Source organism: Varroa destructor, unplaced genomic scaffold (genome assembly GCF_002443255.2).
Source record: "Varroa destructor unplaced genomic scaffold, Vdes_3.0 BEIS01000001.1, whole genome shotgun sequence".
Taxonomy (NCBI): Eukaryota; Metazoa; Arthropoda; class Arachnida; order Mesostigmata; family Varroidae; genus Varroa; species Varroa destructor.
The window spans coordinates 50620189-50643786 of record NW_019211454.1 but is presented as its reverse complement, the minus strand read 5'-3'; the positions used below and the strand labels follow the sequence as shown (position 1 = coordinate 50643786).

The 23598-nt window shown below is 37.9% G+C and overlaps 2 protein-coding genes and 1 long non-coding RNA gene across 9 annotated transcripts in view; 1 reads left to right on the top strand and 2 right to left on the bottom strand.

The window, feature by feature from the left end:
* The window catches only part of LOC111243506 (uncharacterized), a 209098-nt gene that overhangs the window by 18078 nt on the left and 167422 nt on the right, over positions 1-23598 (top strand). The gene's annotated exons all lie outside the window — the stretch shown is intronic.
* The window catches only part of LOC111243507 (uncharacterized), a 134055-nt gene that overhangs the window by 2160 nt on the left and 108297 nt on the right, over positions 1-23598 (bottom strand). For all 4 annotated transcript variants that reach the window (XR_015327565.1, XM_086988859.1, XM_086988865.1 and 1 more), the window contains one exon: positions 487-562. Coding sequence is in view for 3 of the 4 variants with exons in the window: in XM_086988859.1 (XP_086844985.1) it covers positions 487-562 (76 nt within the window). In the remaining variant the exon portion in view is untranslated. The remainder of the gene's footprint in view (positions 1-486; positions 563-23598) is intronic.
* LOC111243508 (uncharacterized) lies at positions 17706-23308 on the bottom strand. Its single transcript, XR_002670511.2, has 3 exons — positions 20337-23308; positions 18218-18293; positions 17706-18096 (listed from the first exon to the last, which is right to left on the bottom strand). It is a non-coding gene; the product is annotated as an uncharacterized LOC111243508 (long non-coding RNA).

The following is a 23598-nucleotide window of genomic DNA, read 5'->3' as shown; positions in this document are numbered from 1 at the left end:
ATGCATTATTGTCAGTCATAAAGTCTGAATCTAAGCTAACGAGGCAAAGTGTTAAAAATCACAACATTACTACTTATTTGCGTGGTAGATCCATTTCAGTATCCTAGTAAGGTACAATAGTGCCTATAACATATATTTATACCCCCGAAGAAGCTATCGGACTTCTAGTTCTAGGCTCACCGGAAATCTGTGACTTTAGATTAGCTTGAAGGGCAATGGCGATATAGAACACTTTGTAAGCAGCCAGTCAGAAACAAACTAAAGACGTCAACAAGGTATTTACGTCCATGCAATAAAATCTTCATTAATAAACTGACATAAAATGTTTCTCTAATATGATTGATATATGCTTTGTTTAGCAGTTCTACTGGACGAATTTTAAAGCTGCTTACATTTGCATTTTATATTGTTTTTGGGTTTTCTGTTTGGGAATCACTCGCGTTAATTAAAAATTTTGTCAGGGCTTGAACTTGAGCACATGCATACCTGGTGTAGAACGCAGAAAACGCTCGTTCGGGTCTGGTATAAGTGAAGATGTGCTTTAGCGCCAGGAGGTTTACAACTATAAAAATCAATTTGGACTGTTATTTGTCAAACAAACCTTTATCTAGGAATATAGGATTTATCTAAATGAATGTCGTCGTATCGTAGGTCGATTCATTGCGCATTACTAAGATACGCAATAGGTAAGACTATCGCGAACTGTGATACCGTATCGGCTGTTTAGCTGGATTTGATAAGCATTTCGTTGTGCCTTTTCGGGGTGATTAATACTGTGTCTGTTTTTTTTATCTGTTTTTGTCTTAACGGTTTCCAAAATGCGGTATTAGATATCAATTTTATCGGCGACGTCGTAAAACAGCACATGATATCTTGGAGGATTCTTCTTTGAGCCATCTTCCTTTAGAAGTTTTCTTCTTCGTCTTGGTTAATATATATGGTTTAAATATTAATAAAACATTGAATGAGACAATACAAGTCATGACACTGAAGGACACAACGAACCGCCACTCCCTTCTATAGTATAAGTATTTGAGTGACGAAACAAAGAATCAAGTATATCTGTGACGAACCTATGAGGCAACGATGAAAAGTGAGTAATTATTAAGGGTCCTTCTCGAAGTCGTTGATCGTTATATGTCGATCCCACGGGATGTATCATGTATGGTGTATCGTAATCAATGCTAATTTTTGAAACAAATGAGATTCTGTTTTTCTCACGCTACACAAAGCCAGTCGCATTCGTGGGAGTAATTTTTTAATATTTCCTTTTTGTGTCGACAGAAAAACAATACTATATGGATTCTTCATAACAGTCGCCGCAGCTAGGTGTTTAAAAAGGACGCAATGTTACCCAGCTTTTATCCTTAGCCTCTCATGAGTTCCTGCCGTGGAATGGCACAAAAACCTTCAAATTCAACAAAAATTTGTAGTTAAGGTAGTTCCTGCAACTATTAGCTTTGATCGATCGATTGGTAGCGCTGTTATTATAATATTCGCTTTAAATACTTAAATAAATAAAATATAACTGATCGCCTTAAAGAGCCTGCTTGCAGATTAGCGGCATATAGCTGTGCCTTTACAAATACTATAAACTACTGCCCGACTTGATAAACTATTCAATCAATTATAAAAAGAAGATGCTTTTTTGACCTAAATCTATAACCTAGTCAAACCCAATGAATGTTCTGACAATAGAATCACTACATATGAATACAGCTGGGAATGTAGAACCTCATATGTTCTAGTCAACAGTCGAGATAAGCGACAAACGGCAACCATCTGTCGGGTTTCTATAGTGGACTTTTCAACCTTTGTTGTGCTGGCAATTGCCCGCCCATGACCGTGGTAGTGATCATACAATAGCTGATGCGATGGTCGTCACACCAACTCTCACGAGGGGCGGTGAGACCGGAAGGTCAGAGAACGATCTTGAGGCAATTTACATCTATCCTAGACTATAGCAGTGACAACAATGAGCAATTTTATGTTATTCAAAGACGAAGAACGTGTCGTGGCCTCTGGTGCTTGCCACCTGTGTAACATTTCCATCCATGCGACGGTCCAATGGGAGACAGTAAAGATGAATTAACGATAGCGTTTGGCTTGCAATTATGGTGTACTTAAAGGATGGAAATTATTGCGAGTATCGTCTGTTGGATGACATTCAAGGCCAAATTGATGCTACATATTTTGAATGATTTGCTATTTTCATAGGGAAGCATCGTTGTACGTAGTTAAATGAAATTTGCGTCTGGAAAAGGTGTCCTCTGAGAGAAATCCTCAGGTAAATCTCTTGCCTGAGACTATTAATGTTCGTTTTTTTTTAAAGGGTTGACCAGATCGAGAAATTAGAAAAATAGTGACAAATCTATCATGTAATTTGCGATATCTATATAATTTTTATATGGCACGCAGTACAAGATCTATGAATATGTAAGATGTTTGTGGAGACCCGTTACACAGTTATTTAAACGTGTCACCAGCTGATGGTGTGGACCAGTGTACCATTTTTCGCTGTCTATTCAGTGAATGCTTCTACCAACTATTACAGTGTCCATGGACGAAAGGGATCACCTCTGATGGCGTATCGCTAACCATTACAATCGGCAACCGTCTAGCAATGATATTACATAATGCCCGTACAATAGTTTCTAGATCCTCATTTTAGAGGAAACGATAGACCAAGAAACGAATGTCAATGCGAGTATAACTTAAGAGATAAAGGTAACTAGAAAACTTTGGAAAACTTGAAAGATTGGTCACTAGGTAGGTAAATTTTTTTATCAATAGGGTATTTTTTATATCACCGAATGGCGCGAATAAAGCAGACAAATGAACAGGCGATGAAATCAACTGTGCCATACGCCATGTGCATTTAGTATAGACTAATCAAATAAAAAGATTTTGTCGTAGATTTACACCGCACTGTTATTCTGTAATAAAAACAATGTAAAACATCGTTTATTAATACTTAGCAATATAGAGAAATTGGAAGCATGATCACTTTTTTTTTTTTCTAAATATTCAGCCGTCGTCAGATCATTTGTCAAAGCTCAAGTATCTGGAATCTGAAGCAGTCGTATATAAACTAGAAAATATTAGAAGCCTATATTATCATTATTGCAGGCCCTGCTATGCAGTAGTAAAGCGGTTTGTGGACTTCTTAGAAAAGATTGCGAAATGTTTATATAATACACAAGCGACTGTTTGTATCTGAGAAAGAGATGCCGGGAACGTTATAACACAAAGTCCTAATCAGCTGCGGACATTTAAAGGAAACTGAAGACTAAATGAGTGCGGCTAGAAATGAGGATAAGTTAGAAATTTTGTATCTGCAAAATGTCTTCATTAGCATTCTTGTAATTCGGAATTTCGTATCATGCACCGGTTTGACAATCTCAAAAGACTAGAGAACGTTTTAAATGTTAAGTATCTTCTCACTGAGCCAATATGTGCAGGATTCAAAGACTGTTATTTTAACCTTTCAGCTTAAGATGTATAGTCTATTTCCTAGTGCCTTACAATTTGCGTATAAATAATCCTCCCGATGATTGTAATATGCGCCCGCTTGACCTTATCTCGATAAGTGCCCTTCTCGACATTACTGAATTGTTGTCTAGTTGTTTGTAGAACTCATGACGATCTGATGCTTTAACGCGTCATTGGCTTGTGTGCGAGTTTATCCTCGTTATCATTTACATCGAAACAGTTAGTCGGCTATTTACTACGGGGTCACTTTCGGTTTTAGATAGTTAATAAAGAGGGTGCACACCCAAGAGATCTGTAGTTTACAGTCAATCTTTTCACCGTGGAGAAACTTCCTGTAAGAAAGATTTTGATGAACGTTAAGCTTATAGAAAGCAAGGCTAAAGAAGGGCTCCGCATCTCATGTTGCGGTACTAATGCAGTGATAACATGTTTGTATGTCAAATTTCAAGCACGTTAGATAATATCAATTCGAAACCGGGCGTGATCAGACCTCGTTTCACGCTGGCAACCAGACACTTGAGGTAATGCTCGACAGCAGCATAAGATGATAATCCTGAAAGAAACCTTTAAGCGGTCTTTAGAATCCTAAAATAACAGTTATAATAAAGCTTGAATTGTGTTATATATATAGCAATGCCTCTATTGGTCATGGATTGCATATACACACAAGTTGTCCATAAGTATTTTTTTATGCAATACATTAAGGTATATAAAGGACTTGCAAGCAGTTTGCACTTTGAATTTGGCACAACTTTTATTCCTTCTAAATAATATTAGGCGATCCCTGTTAATTATTTCTATGATTTACGAAAGAGCGTCATCCGCGGATTTCCTGTCTAGCTTATTTCACCGAGACAACTATACGTATGAACGATATGCAAGGAAAAAAAGTCTCTGCTGTTTTAAAGCCCAGCCCCGCACCAAGAACTAGACCATCAATTTGCCGGCCATTGTCCATCGATAAGGACATTAGATTGTGCATTCAGTTTAAACTATGAATCTGAATGTGGTAATTAAGCATAACCTAATATAAACCCGAAACGACTTAACTTGTGCGAAAGAGGAATGATAGGAAAGTGCTTGCCGCTACCAGATTACTCCGGATCACGGCGATGACAAAAATCGCACTTTAGGTTGAAACGAGACAGCTAATCAGACAGACAACCTAGTTGAGTGCATGACAACAATAGAAGGTTGATTTGTTCTTTCTCAAAGTAGCTTTTTCTGAACTACCCACCAAAAGTTAAAAACTCAAACACAGTAAATTATCCTTCGGTGTACCACACGAAAAAATTCAAGTAGTCTGCTAAACAGCTTTTTAATTTCTGACTATCTCCGACGATACGGGGTTTTAATATAAAAGAGGTTATGATAATATAGTTTCTAGCGCATCTAAACGTATTAGTTGTACATAATGCGTAACAGTGAATATATTAATCGTTCTTATGTATTGTAAAAAGGTGCTATTTAGTAGATCATCTGCTAAAACGATCTCAGTAACTATACCATGAGAGTTATTAATAAATTTGGGTGTACAATTTTTTACCAAGCTGTGTTCAAAAAATAAGGACCCTGATTATCCATAAAGCTTACGATTTTTCCGCTGTACATAAGGCCATTGGGACTTGCGTAGCAGAAGTTCGAGTCTGCTGATATAATTTTTTCTCGATCCGCGTGCCCAGGTGTTCAGTGCATGAGCCTTAAACGTCAGTGCGCAATACACAGCAGTATACTATAGTGCTATATTATACATGAACGAGGAATTAATAGTTCTAAGCTCATCTCAAGCATCCGTTTCGCATCTGAAGTGGCGATTGCCCCTGTCGGAAAGTGCGTGGTTTCAGGGTTGAGATGCCATTTTCTATCTCCTACTGTGACCCAGTAAGTTTTCGAATCACCTAAGCTTTCAGTACCAGCTGTTTGATACTGATTACGTTTGAGGCTCCGTACCGGATTTGGCTTGTCCTACGTCACAGGCCATATTGCCTACTGCAGGAGTATTAGTTTTGACAGGTGCGAGTCCACGAAAAACCCAAGGAAAATTTTCTTCTTCTAAGAAGCTAACATGTATCATGAATAGATTTAATGAGCCCAACTATGACGCATTTGATATGCCAGTGGTAATTTAAAAATGGAAACCATTATTGGTCGATCAAAGATGATTTACTGAACTGATGGTCATTCATATATATATATATATATAATTACGAAATGGAAAAGTTCGACAGGCTCTAACACATTGCTATTTCTAAAGGTATTAAGATCATAGACGAATTGATCTATAATACAGTCCTTCACAAGCAAGTACTGCTTATATACTCAAGAAAAAATTCCTGGTATTATTGTATTGGAAGTACACAATTCTTACCTTTCTCGTTAGAAATACTTCTCGAAATATCTAAGAATAATTATAAGTAATAATAATGAATATTATTATATGTAATTTTACATATATTCTGCAGTAATTACTATTTATGATCAATGATGTTGTACACACTCAAATATTCACAATGAACCGACCCCTAATCTGTGTTTGGCTCTCAGCCAACGGTGGAAATACATGTAGAACAGCTGGTGTCTTTTAGATCAACTGTAGAAATAATCTTTGCGTTAAAACGTAGTTAGTTTTCATTTGTTTTTGTTATCTTCTCTCGTTTTTACTTTTCCACAGTTTTTTTTTTTATTTTATAATTTTGTTATGCAGTGAGCGGAATCTTCGAACGAGTTCACGCACCAAAAAGATGGAGGTCTTAAATGGAAAAAGTGCATTTTTAACACTTGCTTTATTTCGCCTTACACCGAGGTCAAAAGCAGAAGCCTGAAATTTACTTAGTCCTTTTGTAAACATTTTGTTCACTTAATCTACTTTGATTGAAGGGTCGTGTCTCGGCTCGAGGTGAGCACAGAGAACAGTAGATGATTCGTTTCATTGAATCGCTATGCTTGCATAGCTATATTATCCAGCTTTCGAATTAAAGCTTTCCTATGACACAAACCCCTTTACCTGTTATCCACAATTGTTTTGCTTTCTTAGTTAGCATTTGAGTGGAGCACCGCGTTGTTTGTTAGATAGAAAAAAATTACTCATCTTCCAACTGAATGGATCTTAAGTTGGAACGTGAGTGTTTAAGACACTTAAGACTAACTTAAGTGTCAAGGCGGTCGGCTTAATGCTGTTACCTCAGTGATTAAATGGGGGTTGTTTTGAGTGAATTTGGTTACGATTACTTAGCCTGTTTAACATATAAAAAGCAAAGTAGTGGATGTAAACAGTATCAGTTTTTTTGGCTCTTTTTTAATGTTTGTCATGCATTATTTTCTCTAAGCTTCCGACAGCCGGCTGTTTGTTTTACATCTCTGCCATTGATCCATGTCATTGCCACGTCTCAGATTGAAGGCATTTATAGATTGTTCTTGGGATAACGTGGAGGCAACCTCGAAATTTTTTGATAAAATGCTACGAAATGTACCACGAAAGCGTTACCATGTGGCCTCTAAGTGGAATGTTATACTGTGTATATATATATATTACTGGGATATATGTTTTTAGTTTATTGTCACAAAGCCTTAGTAACGATATAGGCGTGTCCGAATAAATATCAAAACGCAGAACGAAATTTCTAACTTATCTTTAATCGTATAAGAGTATTTTCATAAAATAAAACAAAGGCAGAATATCTTTCGTTATTTTAATATCTTACGTAGACAGAATAACGATAAGTAATCTGAAGCATGCAATAGGACATCGATGTTTAATATTACTTCTGTTATTTATGCAGGCCCTACAACGATTCGCTTCGCAGAAGAGGGCACAGGAAGACCTAACTTCAAAAACTGAGCCATGTACGAATCAAACGGGCCTTTATTAAACTTTATTTACTGTAGACACGCTGTCCGATATTGTCTGCTGATAAATATGCGATCTTAAAATGAAATGCTTTACATTTAGTTTAAATCTTCTGTTGATTCGTCATTGCATACAGCGAAAAAAGCATTACATTTCAGGAGTAATACTTTGCACTTTTTTAGGAGTAATAATTACTACATAATTCACTTCAATACAGCTTCTATGGTAATGAGGAGATTAGATGATAATCCGTTTAATGGATAATAAAAAAAAATCAATAACAAATGCTTGCAAAAAATAAAATAATTTCTTAACTGTGCTAAACACAATTATCGCATAAACAAATAGAACAAACGTTTGGTACACACAAAAGGGCCTATATTTTAAAATTATACAGATTAGCGAGACCATATGCCATTTCAGATAAGAATCGATTATCAAGTCAAAGGATTCCTAAGGTACTCTTTGCAAAGATTTTTATGTATATGTTTCGAATAAGTCGGCATAGTGAATAGAAGTTGCTATGATTCATAAATCTCATATTTGTTCAAGATAAAATGTTTGTGCAGCTAGAAATTACTATAGAAGATAGATATATATCCATATACACCTATGGGGTGGTGTCGGATGCTAGCAGTGCCAATTATATTATATGGTGGGTTGAAAAAAAAAATGGCAAGAAGAACACGTAACGCAGGTTTTGGTTCAAGGTCAAACGGATGCACCCCTCTATTACTGGCATCTAGCTTTTATCTATCAATATTTTATTTTCAACTATAACGAGCAAATATATGCCTCGCAACGTATAAACAAAATAATATAATTTATAAATCAATATTTTAGACACTTCTGATTAGTCATCATTATTTCAGCCACTTTTTCGCTTGACACACGCTCAGCATGTAATCGTGCATAAAGTCTGCGTAAGTTTTCAGCAACAGAACCAATCCCTTTTGCAAAACACACGTTCATGGTAGATTTGCCAATCTATTCCCCCTAGGCGAGTCCGCCTTCCTAGGGACATATGATACATTCAGCACTGTATGCAGGAACAACGCGGTTGAACCTAATGAAGTTTCACTACTGAGTAATTCACTAAAGCGATTTCATGACAACAGTGCCTTAGGTAGACCTTTCGGCAGGCCGAGTGTATGACCTTTATCGCTGAGCACGCAACCATGTGAGCAAACACTTGCAAACTCGTTCACCCGCTCTTAACTCTAGGCTAAGGTAATGGTCATGCTGCGCGCACTCCCACAAAGCACTCTCAATGTCTACTTGGTTTGCTTAAGACCCTCTAACCTAAAATATTGGCTTGTGTTGTGTTGGCTAAATATAGAAGACCGGGGGGGGGCTAAATATATATACCTATATACATAAATACAATCGCTGAAAAATGAGGCTCTAGAAACTAAGCACAGGTAAGAGATAAGTAAATTTTCATACGTAAGAAAAATGTAGACAACGTTCCATAAAACTGATGACCTATACTTTTATGTATTATCACAATTTATTTATCCGACTTTCTGGTTGGTTTGTACCTATTTGTATGGTTCGTCTATGTGCTCCTCGATCTTGTCGAGCAAACAGTGCCTCTTGTGGTTGACGGCAATAGCCAGTGTAACAGCATATATCGCATACTAATGAGGATATACTTGCTTGCTAAATTTACGAACACGTGAAGTGGGCGTAGCCACACTTTGCAGGAAAATGTTCTTTTTTTTTTTTGTGTTAATCTAGCATGATAAACATAGACTTTCGCCGGTTTTGCTTGTAGAAGCTATTCGAATACAATAGAAAAAAAAAAAACATTTAGAGAGCCTTGTAAGGTTAGTTGTTTATATTTATTACAAAGAACGCTACTAGAGAATTGATAAAATCTACAAATCTACTTCATCTGACACAGTTACGATAACTACTCCTTATAGTTTGTGCTGTTTGTTACCCGAATAAAGATAAAAAGATTTATCGGATCGCATAGGTTACTATGGACTGTAAAAATATGATAGAAGACTTTAGACTAGGATTCGTGTTACTTATTTCTGTTACGACCATAACAAGCTACTATTCACAAATCAATTCTTCAGACTTGGTTTAGGTTGAAACTGTTCCTTCCAACATAGTTACCGGAAGTTAATTCTTACATTTACTTCAAGAAAAAAACAACAACACGAATTGGGTATCGTCGCGTAATTTCGTCCTTAAGGTTAGTCAGTTTGATTTGAGTAAATCCTATTCAGTATTGCCAGGTAATCCCATCAATGCTACTTAGCTTACTGATATAAACGGCGATATTTAATATATTACCTTATCATTGCCAATTGTAGACCCTCAATTGTATCACTTTCGAACAAAAATAGTTCAACGCATAAACGTTTTAGGCTATGGTCACTTAAAGAGAACCTAAGGTATTCAATGTGGCTTAAGTCAAAGTGGCACAAGTAGAAGTGATTTTGCTAATACCTAAAGACATGCTATTTCGAAGTAACTAAGCCTAGTAGACTTGAAATAAGTGACGCATAGTCCTAAGTGTGCCTAAAAACATTGTAGGCCAAACATTTGAAATTAGCACGTTTCATTAAGAAGATATGGGGAAATACCGTAATTTTCTACCAAGGCAACACTGAACAAGGAAACATTGAATCAACTAATTGTGCCTTTCGTAGGACTCTGTGTATGAGCTTCAAATAATTTTAGCGAGAATGCATGAGAGGCAATACGAGAGCCATAAACAGCAATAGAGACAAGTGTGGCAGTACCATGGCACGGAAGGTGAGACGGCATCTTAAAGCAACGCTCCTTTGACTATTCACAGGAGCCCGCGAGGACATTAGTGACGTACGTGTCCGGATTATACTTGAACCTAATCCTGCTTTGTTATGAATCGTTCGTGTTTAAAATTAAGATGGAAAAAAGTATGCACTCATGAAGCTATCCAAACTGAACACAATGAAATTTACACTGAGTTGGTTTTTTATTCAATTTTCTTATTTATATTTTAGACTCCGCTCTCAATTAGGACTGCGGTACGTCTGTAAAAACATTTTTGGAAGAAAGAGCGCAAACTTCGCTGGCCTTTTCGATTTCTGCAAACATACGTAAGGGTTAAGCAGAGCTAGAAAACTAGCGTTGACATTACGCCGACCGACAGGATTATATTGAAATGGAGTCGTGGCGTCATTTCACGCATCAATGAGAGCTGCATAGGGTTAAAACCCGCTAAGAAAGTTGCTGGTGTTTATGATCTATTCAACATTTGTTCGTGGTAGAGTATACAGATGAACAGGCAGTAAAGATGCCAAGAAACATCTCAGTTTGTTTGAACTGTTCCGTGCACGAATATGCTTGAAGTATTTCTGAAGACTGTAATACGTGCTTATTATCTTAGGCAAAGGACATGTGTCTCTAAGATGCTTTACCGGCCGTTTATATACGGGTTATTTCAAATGATATCAGGTAGATGATTATCACATACCAGCGATTTCGTATGGACAACACGGACACAACTAAAGTATATGAGAGTAACAAACAAGGAACGCGTACGGAAAAGCAAATAGTAGCTGAGCAGTACATAAAGCTGGCTTGGAGTCCATATATTGCCATTGCCCATATACGAAGCCCTCTGGTGCACTCTCTCACTTCTGCAACAGGGAGTAATGACACAACCAAACGATACGTCCAACCGTATGTCGGAACAGAATGCATCTTTGAGACGTTCTCAAATAATTTATCTGATTTTATAGCTGCAATGCTAATTACTTGTGATTTTGCGACCTTGAGAGGCTCGAAACACGTGCGGAACGTGTTTCGAGCCTCTCAAAGACCGTAAACACCTTGGAATGTATGCGTGGATTCGTACAGGTAAAAGGCTTTTCGCGTTTTGTTAATTCTCAGTGTTAACTTTCATATCGATGGCCAATTTCTGGGCCTTTACGAAAGCATTGACTGGGATGTCATGTTCAGGGGCGAAATGCAATTGACCTAATTCGCTGAAAACTTACATGCAGGTCCACTCTGGAGAGTATATTTTTTAGTGTCTGCATTGTATCTGCGCATTTCCTACGCGCTGCATATAATGTATATCCACTACAGGTGGTTATTCTTTGAGGCCAACTCAAAGGTGCCGTATAAATGGAGCCGTCGCTGCGCACCTTAATTAATACATTCTGTTGTTCAAATCCAGCGCAGATTTTGATCTGCCGAAGCCTGTTTACAATCGAACAATAACTGTACCGCGCGTAGCCAGTGCAGCAGGCCTATTTAAGTTAAGGGAAGCCTTCAGGTTCCTGTGTGATAGATTTAGATCTATAAGACTTACTGTCATTATTATAGAGCCTCACTAGGTAGTGACAGCGGGACACGGACCAGCTACAATATTGCACTCTATATTTGACCATTGTGGGCATGATCGAAGTGACGATTCTTTTGTGGACGTTTCCGCTTATACATTATCTCGTGAAACACAAAAAAAGAACTATTTCGCAGTGTGCTCGTTTAGCTGACCTGCGTACACATTATTTTCGATCTAGAATGAGCGGTAAACAGAATATAGACCGTTAGCAGCTTGAGGTCACCCGAACCTTGGTAACCGTCTTGTGTGATTCACCTAAACCATATATTGAAGTGTTTTCCAAGGTAAAAGAATTAACAGACCAGCAACAAATATCTCTGCCGAACATCTGCACAGAGTAAATAGTATATTCTTTTTTATAACTGGAGCCTTCGCCCTCTGCAATCAATAGGTTGTAAGGCAGTTTTGTTTAAATACACTGCAATTCGTATATAACTAAGGGATTTATGATATTTTAGTAGGAAGTCTAAATAACAATCAGGACTTGGCTAGACTCAAGTTGTTGCTGGTTTGAATTTACAAGCGTGCAAGTGTACACAAAATGTATGCTAAAAGGAAAGAAGGAAGAATTCATTCGCTATTTCATTCGTGCTAAAAAAGGAAAAATTCATTCGAAAATCGTTCTGCTCTTGGAAAATTCCTGTTTGCTCAGTTTTGCCATTGAGTTTAATGTTGAGCACGAGCTTGTGCTTTGTACGCTCGAGGAACAGCAATGACATATTTTTAAAATGATAGTTGGACCTACAATTTTAAGGTGATCTTTGAATGATTCGAAGTACTGACACTTTGCTCGGAAATTAGCTACGAGATATTTGTCATAAGTAAGTATTACGTAAGTAAGTAAGTACCTTCTGTAGGTAATTGTACTTATGGCTCTTTGTATATCGATACAGCTGGCATGTATTAATTTTATTCTCAGCGATACATAGATAATGCAAAACTGGATAAAATTTGACGCTGGAAGCTTGTTCAGCATAACCCTCGAGCTGACCTTTAAATGATCCTAGAAAATTTTGATTACTACCAATCTGTTCAAGATATGTTGAATATTTAATTCATTTTTGCGGTCGAATAATTTTGTAGTCATATCTTCGAATGTTTATTTTGTCTATGCAGCGTTGGCTTATACTGAAACATTAGTTTGAAATCTGGCGTATAGTCGAAGAAACGGCCTCAAGTTCTAGACATGATACGTTTTATTTCTCCAGATTTTTCAACCGCACATAGCCAACTAACGGTCGACTTTTTTCTGTTATTGCTTTTCATCAGGTCGTCCTTTGGGGATTTTACGCGTTGCATAGAAACAGTTTGGCTTAAATTTTGTTTTGTTACGTACGTCAAGTGAAAGTACAACATACGCAACTTAAATTTATGATCTGAAGCATTTCGTATTTCACCTTGATTCGTACCTATGACCTTTTGATCTGTGGTTATGTGGTACTCACACACTTTCTGCTACTTCAATACTCTATCAATCAACTTACACGACGCTTCGATTATGGACGGCTGAAATGTTAACTCAGTGAAGTGTATGTAAACAGGATGGTTCCAGATGAAAAGGTTTCGTCCCAATGCTTAAACCTGGGATGTGTTTACTTTTTTTTTTAGTCTGCTTTAGGTAGACTGGACTGCCACATCACTCCCGCAATTATTTTTCTCTAATTTTACATGAACTCTGCCAATTGGGCACATTACGCGGCGCTGCCGTTTCTTAATAAAAACGGTAGTTGTACAGCATAAATTAGATAATGCTGCGATATTGCATTCCAGTAGGTTTATCCAACTTGGGTCTTTCTGCATCATCTCATTCATCCTTCCGTGGAAAAAGAATAGATGCACCGTTAATCAGTCCGCTTTTTGTGGCAAAGTGCAACTAACTAACGCTGTTGCGAACCAAAATCTAGATCCTTTCACAAATGGTGCCTCGCTATTAGGGCTTAAGGCTTGCAGGATAGAAGCGTAAGGAAATAGCATTCGTTTGTGAAGATAGCCTGTTTGCAGATGTACCAATCCGGGTTGGTTATACTTGGAAATACAAGAGCAACGCGCCATAATGCTGAGGCGGCGGTATCGTTCGTCTTGCTGAATGTCGGGGCGGCTTCCCGCCAGGATTTAAGTTCCTCATTAAGGAGCGACATAAACCAGTACCGTTCTACGTACCGCTAATCCAACCGGCAACGGAAGACATCTTCGGAACTGTCGAAAAAATGAACCTTCCGTTTCAGTAGTATTAGACACATACGCGGTTGGCTTCTTTGGGCTAGCGCTGAAAGACGACCGACGTACATATTGTACAGCAATACGATTTGTATCATTGGCACAGCTGAGAATATTATATATACACCTGTTCAGATATGTTCGAAATGGGCACCTTCTCAAGATCGCAAAAGATCACAAAGCGTCGCCATACCACTTTCCTAGTCAAAAGATATCGCAGAAGTTCTAAAGGAAAAATGTCACATTGAAAGTCTGCGATAACAATTATTATATTGCTGCACTGCCATAATGATCGCTGGACGAGTGAGAGCAACTGTGTACAGATCAGTAATGACTGATCTGATCGTATTGTTTTGTGGCATACCCCGACGGTGACGACTCAATAAACAACCATTGTTGTATAAATAGTAAAACAGAAGCACAAACATGAATATATAATAATAATAATACTAGGAACAACGAGACCAGACCACCTGACTAGGTTACTCTTCCTCTGTTAGCAGAAACTGCTAACAAGAAGAAAAAGAAGAATATCCGGTAGACTAGCCAGCGAAAGGCAGTCGTCACCAAACTATACGACAGCTGTGGATATATCAAAGTAAAACATACGTCATTACTTAGCCAGCCAATGTTTGTGTACCTCAAGGAGGCTTGGAACGTCGCACTCATAATTATACAAACTATTACATGGTAGGAGCTCAGGCAAGAGATAACAACAATAGATCTGCAGTGCTAACATAAGTTTTGATTAATATGTTTCTTTTTACTGACGTCTAAGTATGCGTCGATATTTTTGTGATAGGTTTATTGTACTTAAACTAAAACTTTCTTCTCTAGGCTGTTTTTAACACATGTAGTTATAACTACGGAACGAATCAATCTTCCATGTACAGCTTTCTTTGCTCCTTGCCAAGTTGTCCATAAGTCTAACCTTAAAGTATCACAATGAATAGCTCGGGCTATTCAGAGCATCAGCAGCCATCGTGCACACATACATTGAAAGGTTAGATGTCTATGATGGAATATGTCTATTCACCAGACATACAGGAGTCAGGGAAAATTTATGACATATATTGAAAAAAATTATGCGGCAATGTAGTATCGACTGACTTCGCAGCCACTGCATTTTGCGTATCCACAAAATCTTATTGATTAAATAGGCTATTTTGGTCGTCATGTGTAGGTAGCTTCTTGGACTACTTCAAAGGCTGTGGTGGTGCACAAACTACGAGGAACTTTCAGTCACGACGCAGCTAATATGGCCCTCATATCAACCGCTATTACTCCGTGTGAAGAAACGCAATCAAATGAAATTATATATGTATATAGACCAGAAACGACTTAACGTGTGCAGTCTCTTGTCTGCAAGTAAAAAATATACACCATGTCTTGCAGCAAAATTCGTTTTAATATACCATACAATTTCAAGTCGCCTCTTGAGGGGTATCTGTTGCTTTTCTAGGCTTGGACTACTTTGAACATTAAGAAAACCGTCGTTGCAATTTCGCATGGACGATCTTGGCATTCTGCTCAGGCCAGACCATACCTGCGACAAATCAAAGGACTGCGATACATTTATTCAGTTTGTCCTAGCAGTGAAGGCCGAGAACGTGTCTTATATATACACGTGAAACAGGCATGGCGTGTTTAATTGATGTTGATCCGCACATTTGATGCACTAGTCTCAGTTGCTGTCTCTTGTCAGTGCATTTGGCCTTAGAGGTCCTAAATCCAACGAATTAGTAGGTGCAATCCGTATGTTCAAGATATTTTTTGGCCGTTTGGTAATGATTTGGTCAACTACTTCAAAGTCAACTTGCGCTTTAGTCGTAGATGCAGCCCATATTTACGGTGTCGCATTGTTGCTCGTACGGATTGTTGTCACATAACTGTTGTATACTTTCGCCGCCGTAACGAACTTTCAAATGAGGCCATCTGATCGCAAAAGGGCGTTTGAAGAACACCGTGGAAGCTATTGAATCTAACAACGGCGACGGAACTGCTCAAATGATCTCGTTTTTATACGTAAAATTACGTATGCATCATGTAACCAGTTACGTACATATTAACGTCATATCGGTAAATACGTTTAAACTAATAAAATGGAATTTGTAATGTTAAACTAGGTTTGAGCTGATCTTCCGTTTGGGCAATCCTTTGAAATTATTTTCCGGTATTGCTTCAGAGATTCTTAAAATGGGTCTTGCTGAAACTATATGACAAATCTATGAGAGAGTAGGGTAACCATACTAATAGCTTCTGTGGTCTTTTTATCGGTATGTTCTGAATTCAACAAATTCAACAGGCATTGGCACGTTTGCTGTTTATGATTAGTATAATAATTCGTAAAAAGATAGGTGTCGGCCACCCAGACCACGTCTCTCAAGATTGGCGCATTCGCTAGATCTCCAATTGGAACTAAACTAATATTTCAATGTGTGCATCATTGATTTTACGCGATTCAGCCTTCGACTACAGAGCCTTGTGGTAATTTGCAGACGGTAAATATGGCGCTGCTGGGCTCGGGGACGTTTCGGGACGGTTAACGTCAACATATGTGTACATAAAATTCATTCTTCAAACCGATACGATATCTGCTTGCTATAGGTGTCATTTATATGATTGCCATATAGACAAACATAATAAAAACATATATCGGACATATAAAGATGCCTGTCAGCAGATGATGCACGCTATAAGGCCTGTGGATATATAAGATAGAGATATTAAGTGAAAATGAGCGCTTTGGCACGATTTTGTAAAGCATTGGCTATATAATGGTCGCCAATTTAATTCTACAGATATGTGGAGTGCTGATTATATTATAAAACTAATTCCGAATTCAATTTAGTGAGATATGATATTGCAATTTTGTTATCATGGCTGTCAACGATTTTGTGATTATATCTGCCATGTCGAAGCAACATTGTTTTCTGGGAACGACGCTACAGAGTTTCTAGCCGTCCTCAGCTGATTTATACAGCATCACCCTACGTTTACCTCCGCAACGGGTCACTACACATAGGTCCTGAACTCGCTCATCTTCACTAAGAGTTTTAAGGGGTGCTGATTGAAATGGCTCAACGTTGATTCTCATTTTGTTAACTTAAAATCGCGAACTCGGTAGGAGACAGCTGGTAGGTATGCTCTATCATTAAGGGCCCACCTTGATCTCATGATAAGACGTACAGAATGCGATCCCTGACACCTGAGCAAGTATTCTTCTATCGACGTTCCTTTCAACGTCATGAAATTCTTCCGTCGGAAAGCCACCTCTATTCCACCGTTATGTGATGCTTATGTGCCATAATGTGAAGACATTTTTGAAATAATGTTGGACCATAGGTGACAGTTTACAGATAAACGTCATTGGTTACGTGTGCACTTTTAGTGGCCGTCACTTTGACTAGAATGGTTCGCGTCTTCACGACGTCGTCGAACACCAGGTTTGTATACAAGTTCGCTCGACACCATCGGACAAGTTATCTTGAATTGACGCCAACTGGAAAACTCATTTTCCCTGTATTTACGGGCATACGCGGTTGAAGCTAGTTCCTACTTGCTCTAAACCTATAGATTTGACCCATTAGTATTAACAGCCAAGAAACCATTGCAATACTACCATAACCAACAATAAGGTAATATGAATTATTCTAGCTTGTGTATTTTCCACAGATAAATATATCCAGGTACTTGACGAAGAATAGGAATTCGGATTGGTGAGCAAAGACAGCTTTATATTGGCGTTTGCATTTACTGCTTTCGTTCCCGTTTAGCATATATGAGCCTTGTAATGTTGTGGAAGAAAAAAAAAGTGGGTCGTTAGAACTTCAGATTGTGATACGGCATTTTACTAATAATGAATGTTACTTGCGGCGATCGTCGAAGCTCAGTGATGTTTACTAGTCGTAGGGTAGAGTGAACGTCCGCTTAGTGGAATAACCAACTTCTCAAATCAAGAGGCAAGGCTTTAGAAATGCGGTAATAACGATGTCGCTTGTCAGTTGCCGGACAGGGTCTAACTTGACAAAAATGCCTGCCTAGTTTTTTCTATTGTCGAAAATGTCTGCTGTTTCGAAGGTTCTTTTGCAACAGTGGTACAATTGCATACCAGTACCGGTTGTGCAAAACTCTGAGCCCAAGATGTTCATTGCGGTAGCTACACGGCCGTTATAGAAACACCTGAAAACTTTTATTATCATATATGCATCTGATAATAGATAACTGCACTAGCCCGCATGTATAGGTTTAAATATTATATATGAAAAGTATATAATTTTTGTTATATGTAAACAGACTTAATTTCTTACCACCGCTATAACCTGTTTTTCCTGTCGAAGGGTTAGCACTAAGACGATTTTTGTTAAACTTGACCTCAGTTACGACCTGTAACAAGCGTTTGTTTGCATTGCAAGTTGAGGTTGAATTTGCAGATTGAAAAAGAGGATGAAAAAGCAGATTAATTATAATTGGATTACAACGAATTATCTGCGAGAGTTAGCTATTTTAAACTGGATTAACAGCTGACCAGAGGCATTCCGCTTGTATAATAATAATAATAATAATAACTGAAAAAAATAACGTACTTCTAAACGTATATAGATGTATCTTCGAACAGATCGAACGCGCAAACTCGGAAGGTCAAAAAAAGATCTTATGTGACAATCATGCTGCTTCGACAGCTGATGGCCCGTTAATCGATAGGGCGCGCCTGTGCTATTAAATAAAAGTCACTGGACTCGGAGCAAACATGAAAAATTACATATTTACCGGCGCATGCCTTTCAACAGTCTTTCCTCAAATGATTGTATCTCTCGTTAGCATCATTTATATCAAGTGTAGCTACAAGTTATACTGATATTTTAGTTTTAGGCTGATCATAAAACAGTTTGATCGAGCTTTACATAGTAACCTTGAAATGCGTAACATCCACTGGATATCGAAAAAAAAAAGGTGCTCTACAGATGGCAATAAATTGATGAAAAATTTGATACTTATTTTACCTTAGGCTTTCAATGATTACGATAGAACCGTTCTATTGAATGATCTACTCGGCAAATGTTTAAGTTATTATATATCCGAAACATAGAGTTTTACATGTAAAAGCTCAACCATTCAGCCATACATGTATATAACGGCTTTCTAAACTTTCAAATTTGTTTTCATGGCTTTACATTTTCCTCCACATAATTGGTCGATTTACCTAAATACAGTCATATATAACCTAAAAGCCCATTTCCGACTTTATTCCGTCACTAGATTTCCCCGGATCAGGTTTATGAAGAGGTTAGACCATTGAAACTCTCGAGATCTCGACAGAATAAGACAAAAACATAGATTTTTCCGTAAGCAGTGAGTAGTAAGTTTTAAATGTCGAGTAGCTACGAAATTCACGAACGCTACATGGATCCTCAAGGCATACTGGGTACAGGTTCTCATAGGATAACTGGAGATGAAACGCTTTAAATTCTGCATCTGGAGTCAGCGTTTAGTGATTATATAAAGAGAAAAAAACACAGAAAATTGTCTGTTTTTTTCTTGTTTTTTTAGATCCATTGAGTGTGTTACTTAGCAACTTTGAAATTATACTTAGATAATTAATAGATGATAACAGAGCAAACTTTGATACGAAAAATGTACTGGTTTTTAATAAAGGATTTTTTATTTCGTTACAGGTAAGCATCATCGTTGTCTGTGAAGGATGTATCCTAACGCTGAAAACCCGTGTTTGTGAGAGCTCTCCTTTCTAATATTGCACAATCTTTACATTATGGTTAATTTATTTTCTGCAAACAGATAGTCGTCTTGACTATACTATAGATAAAATTTAAGTTGGTTTCCATTTTATAATATTGCGTTATTTGAGGATATTTTTAGTTAGATCACACTGTAACATCATTAACATACAGTAAAATTGGAAAAGCGAAACTTTCCTAAAGCTTTTACTTTAAATGAATGTATTATCTGATAAGGCTTACGATAAAAATAAACTGTTAAGTAACATATTTTAGTTGTGCATTCAAAAAAAGACAGTGTAAAGTAGCAATAAATAAAAAAAAAAAAAAAAAGTATATTACTGTATCGCGCATAAAAAGCACCCGTATTCTTATATAACGATAAACTGTGCCGCTTTAGATGATCTAATTGTACCTTCTCTCAGATCAGATCGCTGAAGGCGATATTGCCCGGGATTTCATAAACCAACAGCTGAAGAGGAAATCCGACAAGCCTGTCTAGCCAAAATTGACCATCCATATTATGAAAGTAACAGCAAAACAAACGCGTGAGTTTTTTTTTTATTCTATGGTAGCAAATGGCGGGCAATAGCTTGATGATTCACGTCTATATTAACAAGCTGACCGAAAGCTATTAAATGTAATATGTAGATGAATTAATTTTCACGCAGAAGCTCATAGTTGGTCATGTTACCTTACGTACGCATACGTGTTGCAGGTGGAGCCACTTGCATGAATCTTGCAGGAGGAAATCAACAGCTAGACAAGTGTTAATGTTGATTTTCGATTAAGTTGATTTACGGTAGAAACGATATTTTCGTTTGACTCAAGGTACATGCAACAAACACCGGACTTGTCACCAAGTTAACATTGTGACAAGAGCCGCGTCTAAACACTTGCTTATTGTCGAAATCACTGAGAAACCGTTTGTTGTTTATTTGAACGAGCTGTTTCAAGGTAGCTTCGAAACTCTTCTGCTATTTCGAAGAACTGCCTTTACAGCAACATACGAACTCGTTCTAAATAGTCGCAGAAATAGCGAAAGAGTGTTACACTTGCGAGCTTCTAGATCGGGCTGAAAAAATCCTCGTGCTTTTATTGTTACTCATATTGATGCAGTGCTTGTGCGTTGTTTTCTAGCCCGTTATGGTCATCGCTGCAGGACATTAAACACACTGCGGGCTATTGCCGCAACACGATATCAGCCTCTAACTATAAACATAATAAATATAAACACGGTGCGGTTTCAGCAACCCTTTCCTAATCCTCGAATGTTTTCATGGTTAAATAAACACTATTAAGAGCAATCGTAGCGGATATCATTAACTTTTATAGCCAATCCATTCACTTATTGAATTAACGCCTATTTTTCATCAACATTGATATCTAATCAGACAGGCCGAGCACTAGCTCCGCTGCTTAGTTTATAATATTAGCCATGTGAAAATTGCTATATTGATATGGAGTGAATTTACAAATCGGCGTAAAGGACTGCCGATGGCATAGGAAGTGCAAAATGGATTGAAGCGCAGCTGTGGGCGAGGGGTAACGTGTAAAATTAAAGAATTATTGTAGGCACAAATAAATTCATTCGGGCATATCCTTAAAGAGCTGATTGAGTTTTGATATCATGACATTATAAGCAGATTGACTGCGATGTCACTAAAAATCGCTATGCCTGAACGATTTAGCGAAATTGTCCCCTCTACCAACCAGCCGAGGACCTAACCAATCGAAAGCCCTATTGGTACAACGTAACACTGCTATAAACATTATCACCCAGAATCACAAACAAATTTATCGAGTTCCGGCGTGTGCCCAGGATTATCGAGGTACGCAAGTATTGAATTGTTATATTCAAGACACCTAGAGAGAAGACTAACGTCTTCGAGTAGTATGCAACCAAGCAAACCTCAAATTTAACTGAACAGCACGCAATTGTTATTTAGCCATAGAAAATTGACTGAGCGCTACGACCGGTGAAATACGCTGGGACTTGAAGGCCAAAGTAGTGATACAAAACAACGTTTACTTTCGCGCTTAAGGTAAAGGTCAAACGATGGTTCATCGTTGGCTAGCAACCAAGCAAGCTTACGTTGGTCAACTCAACATTATAATATAGAGACCTGTGATTCATCAAAAAAACTGCGGCGAAAATGTATTATCGCACTGAGAAGAGGCACTCTTACGAACGCTCTTGGTTCACGCAAGAAAATTTTGTATATACGTATGTGTATCCGGTAGTATAATAAATTGAGTGCTATATCACGAAAGTTGCCCGAACCTTGAGATCTAAGTGGATACGAAAAATCGTCCATCGTAAAGTGAGATAAATCTTAATAGTATATTTATCCCATATTGGGAAGTGTCAAAAAGAGTGTGTGATTAATACTGTGAGGTCGGCTGAGAACTAGAAGGTCACATGTTTTTGTACGATCACACATGCAAAAGTTGCGCCGAGAAATTACAAAGTCAGATTTGCACCCGTTTGTGTCATCGCAGCGAATCAGCCAAATAAACGAGGCATGCTTGGCTCCAGTTTTTAAGACAATGAATTAGAGAACCCGGCATCAAGTTTAGGTGTTAAGCTAGTACAAAGGCTAGCATAGCTCTTGTTCACATAAGATCTATTGGTCGTATTTTTTTCGTCGCGTAATCTGCCTTTACGTACTCCCAACTATGTATCCAACTGTAGTATCTCACTCGCGTTTTGCGCTATTCAGCAATTACTAAAGTGATACGCTGCGTCAGCATTCACCTCAACGTCTATCAATAAAATTAACAGCTTCATAGAAATTGGTTTTTAGAGCCTGCGGCCGAAAACGAAGTTCCGGTGTGGCCTCTAATCAGCTCGAGCTAAGTGTATCTCAGAGATGATGTATTCGTTGTCAGATGTAGTCGATTGTAGTCATATTGATCCCGATGATGAGTTATCCGGCGCCTAGTTACTTTGCAAATGGCGCTAGCTCATTGAAAATAGGGAGCAAAGGCAAAAACGAAATGGCGCACAATGCTATATCGCCCTAATCGAAGAAGCCGTCGAAACAATGACGAGTCAGTATCACTTGTGGTTTTGCCATTGTAGTTGACATCACAAATATAACTGATACAGGCACAAGAAATACGAACAAACTTGTACAGTTTACTTTTATTAAGCTTGCGTAAAAACAACTTTCCAATACGTAATGTAGGAGCACGACAAATGTGCTAGACTGTTCATTCCAATGTATACGACTCACGCGTTACACGATAAGAGCGATCGGCGTCGAAAAGTGGTGACGGCATGCAAAAGAAGTGATTGAAATGCTCATGTTCCCAGAAAGACACGACACAGATCTGGTTGTTGCAATGCCACTAAATACCGGTCAACTTTCGAAATAATTCAGCGTCCAGCTGGGAGACGATGATTATAATAGATAGCGTATAACAGTTAGATAATGACAAGCCGTTATTACAAAAGCTCGCTCTGCTTAGTCATTAATCACCATTAATCTCCCTATTGTAAGAGTAAGCCAAACGGCAGCTAAATTTCCTTGATGCCAATATAAATCAGTGTCCAGTGCGACTAGTTGTCCAGGTTATGGCTCGCTCCATTTTAGCATTAAAATGTCTCATTGTTTTGTTTAGAAAAACCGACTTCAATCAGGCTGTTAAAGTGCGTCTGGCAGGATAAATAATGTGTGTCGTAAAATCGTAACCTAAGGGCCATAGATCGGCATGACAATTTCTACTGATTCTTTTGCATTTACATGGATGCAACGTAAAGTCGAATTTTAATTTCATTATACTTTATTTATATTACTATTGCTGTTAGATCTCTTGTGGTTGAAGGCAATACCATTTAGACAAAATAGAATCGTGCACACGTTTTTTGAACCTTATTAAATGCTACAACAGTAATAAAGAAAACTTCTGATTTTCGGTGTCGTAAGCAGCCACCCATTCAATTAGTATAC